Genomic DNA, 3,524 nt, shown 5'->3' on the forward strand with positions numbered 1-3,524 from the left:
GCGGGACCTAGTCATGTCCCAATTCTTTTTCGACCGAGGGGTAGGGGTGAGACCTAGGGCTGTATACCCCTTGGTTTCAAGGGTCAAGGGGTAGGGGTAAGGGGTAAGGGGTAGGGGTAAGTAGAAGAAATGTGATTCAGCCTAAATCCAGGCAGCTAGCTAGTCAAATCCGAGTTTTCCTTTTCAAGGCTCTTTTGCAGAGGCACCATTGCTGCATCCGGCAATTAGCGTCGCAGAAGACAATTGTAATTGGTTTTAAAAAATGCCAGTAAAATTGCCAATAAACCAGAGAGCATGCTTTTGTCCTATCCAGGAATGCTGTGTGGAAGGGCCAGACCTTCCTTTGCAGCGCTGTTGAGATAGGTCTGGCATTGCTGGACTTGATTTCTGAAAACAATTGACAATTGACAATTACCAGTCATACTCAAACTTAAGCCCTTAGCTAATGTTAGCAATTAATTGCGGTTAAACAAAGAAACCGCAATTATGTTAAAAAGAATTGAGACAATTATCCAATAATTGTTACAGGCCTACTTGTCATACATAGCATAGCCTGGGACTTCCAGGCTATGTGTCCACTGAAGCTTCTACTTCTGCTACTTGGAACATCAGATCTGTGTTTGGCAATGAGGAGACTGTAACAATACGGATCGGTGGATTTTTACATATTGCACTACAGGCTGTAGGTGGTGCCAGAGAAACAATTTTTTTTTAAATTACCTGCTTCCTGTAGTTCTACTCGAAAAAATAGGGCCAGTTTCAGCAAATATTACAGAAAGTTAGTTTTATAAGTCTTACCTACTGCACCTTTAATACATGAAAAAAGCATAAATACCAAATTTTCCACATGGGTTTCCATTGAGGTTGTGCAGTGTTTGGTTGTACAGAGATTATTATAAAATAATGGATCAAACAAAACACCATATAAAAAATCTTTAGATAGCTGTCTGGGTTGTCATATATCGTCATCAAATCAGCATCCAAAAAATCAATCCACAGTTGGGGTTTCAGTCCTTTACAGGACAGTTACAGTAGTACAAGTTCTCTTTTGATTGAATAAAATGGAGAAAAAAAATTAAACTGAGTTTTTCTCACACCTGCTTGTCCTGCAGGTGGTACTTCGCCATGATCTCCATGTCTGGAGCTTTCTCTGTCACCTTCTCAGTCATTTTTGCCTACGTTGCTGATGTGACGGATGAAAGAGAGAGGAGTACAGCCTATGGTCTGGTAAGGACTTGTCAAACAAAATAGCCTTAGTGCCGCACAGAATACCACTGCTTCATTCAGAAAGGCAGCCAGCATCAATCCGCATGATTCCCCGACTACTGTAATACTCTCACTGTACCCATTTAGTGCAGATCTGCGCACAACCACACTTGTAGCAGCAGCGCCCTACATTAGTAATACGCTAAGTCTCTGGCTCAAACTCTGTTAACACTTCTGAGGAGAAGATTCACACTCACCAAAAACCTGTAGGAAAAACTGGTACCTAAACGGCTCTGTGCGAGTGCCTAATGGGCAAACTGGATCACATTAGGCAGTTTTCATTAGCCTTTGCTATCATTTTAATGCATTTTTTACTGGGTTGGCTTTAACTATTTAAATGCAGCCTTTACTGGGTTTTCCAACTTTTAAAATTCAACTTCTGTGTGTACCCCTAGGTATCTGCTACTTTCGCAGCCAGCCTGGTAACAAGTCCAGCCATTGGAGCATATCTGTCAGCTTGGTACGGAGACAACCTGGTGGTTTTGGTGGCCACACTGATTGCTCTGGCTGACATCTGTTTCATCCTATTGGCTGTGCCTGAGTCTCTGCCGGACAAGATGAGACTCAACACTTGGGGGGCGCCCATATCCTGGGAGCAGGCTGACCCCTTCACTGTTAGTAACCAATAATTTACAATACAGTATCTGGTTGAATGATGAACTCATAGCAGGTAGATTTTTCGTGTTGTTGGACATAGTATACTGACAGCGCCTGTGTTGTATGTCCTGTCTCTCTGTCACTCTCTCTGTCTCTCCCTCCTTCAGTCTCTGCGGAAGGTGGGTCAGGACCCAACAGTCTTACTGATCTGCATCACTGTGTTCCTGTCTTACCTGCCGGAGGCCGGACAGTACTCCAGCTTTTTCCTCTACCTGAGACAGGTGAAACACACGGCTGCCTTATGCAGTGTTAATCAAAAATACTAGCATTACTGTGGGAACAAGATACAGTATATTACTGTTATTCATTTTGTGTGTTGTTTTTTAAGAAATGTTTATGCCCAATTGTAGAAGGCACAAACTTGTCCAGCTGCCTCCCTGCCAGCTCCATCAAAACTTTCTGCTAAATTTGAGTTATTTTTTACAATATTTGTATTTTTGGACATTATATCAAACGACTACAACATTTTGACGGTGCCAAAAGGGAAATAAACACTTTGGATCACTGCTATACAGCATTCAAAAACGGCTATGTAGCGGAATCACTACCTACGTATTGGAAGAGCGACCATGCAGCCATCTTGCTGGGGTCAAAGAATTTGAACAAACAACAGTGCACGTCCCCAGTGACATGTAAGGTCAGGAAATGGCCAAGGCAATCAGAGGCTGCCCTACAGTCTGACTACACAACGCAGTCTGGGGCATGTGATGGGAATAACAGCTTTATAAATACTAGGGATGAGCCGAGTACTCGGCTGAAACGAGTATCCGGTATGGATAAAGCACTTTTGCCGAGTACAAGTATTATCCGAGTAATGCGAGTCAATATCTGTACTCGGATTCAATAAAATTCTCCATTGGCTGTGTCTCCGTTCTGTGATAGGCTAGTCACAGTGCCAGTCACAACGCCTCTCTTTCACACTATTCTGTGATAGGCTAGTCCCAGCGCCCCTCCCCTACACTATTCTGTGATTGGCTAGTCCCAGCGCCCCTCCCTACACAGACAGACTCCCGTTGCTGTGTGCCTCTCACTCGCACACGAGACACGGAGAAGTGAACAGCTCCCTCCCCTCCTGGTCCGCGGGGATTTTTCTGTTAATATTTAGGGTTTCTTCAAGCTTCAGGTTTGTTTTATCCTTCAGTTTGAACTAGTACCTAGTAACCAGGAGACTTCTGGTAACCGTGGGGTTGGTTCAGACACAGTACTCGGTAGAATGGGACTCGTGTTGCATCTCTGCCGTCAGAGTTTTTTTTTTGTTTTTTTTAACTGCCTGCTGGCTCTAACCAGTTTTTTGAATGTCTGAAACTTTCTTGCTGTTTTATAAAAAAATAAAAGGGATTTGCGGTATAAAATGAATATATTACAAATTAAGATACCACAAACACATTCCAACCCCCCCCCCCTCTCTCTTTGTTCTCTCTCTCTCTCTATATATATATCTCTTACTCACTCACAGGACACGACACTCACCTCCAAAAAATTGATCACACTGATCATAGAAAATTAAAGTTAAAATCATTTATATTATTGAGTATGAAAACTCTTGTTCATTACATTTTATTTTGTTCAATTAAATTAATTGCAACCACATTGCTGTATTT

General features: G+C 42.5%; 1 protein-coding gene across 1 annotated transcript in view; it reads left to right on the plus strand.

Moving 5' to 3' along the window:
• mfsd14ba (major facilitator superfamily domain containing 14Ba) overlaps nt 1-3,524 on the plus strand; it is a gene marked incomplete at its 5' end in the record, with an annotated part of 36,660 nt that overhangs the window by 17,312 nt on the left and 15,824 nt on the right. The window contains 3 exon segments of the mRNA XM_032540312.1: nt 1,113-1,227; nt 1,662-1,880; nt 2,031-2,144. Coding sequence (XP_032396203.1) covers nt 1,113-1,227; nt 1,662-1,880; nt 2,031-2,144 — 448 coding nt within the window.

Source organism: Etheostoma spectabile, chromosome 16 (genome assembly GCF_008692095.1).
Source record: "Etheostoma spectabile isolate EspeVRDwgs_2016 chromosome 16, UIUC_Espe_1.0, whole genome shotgun sequence".
NCBI lineage: Eukaryota > Metazoa > Chordata > Actinopteri > Perciformes > Percidae > Etheostoma > Etheostoma spectabile.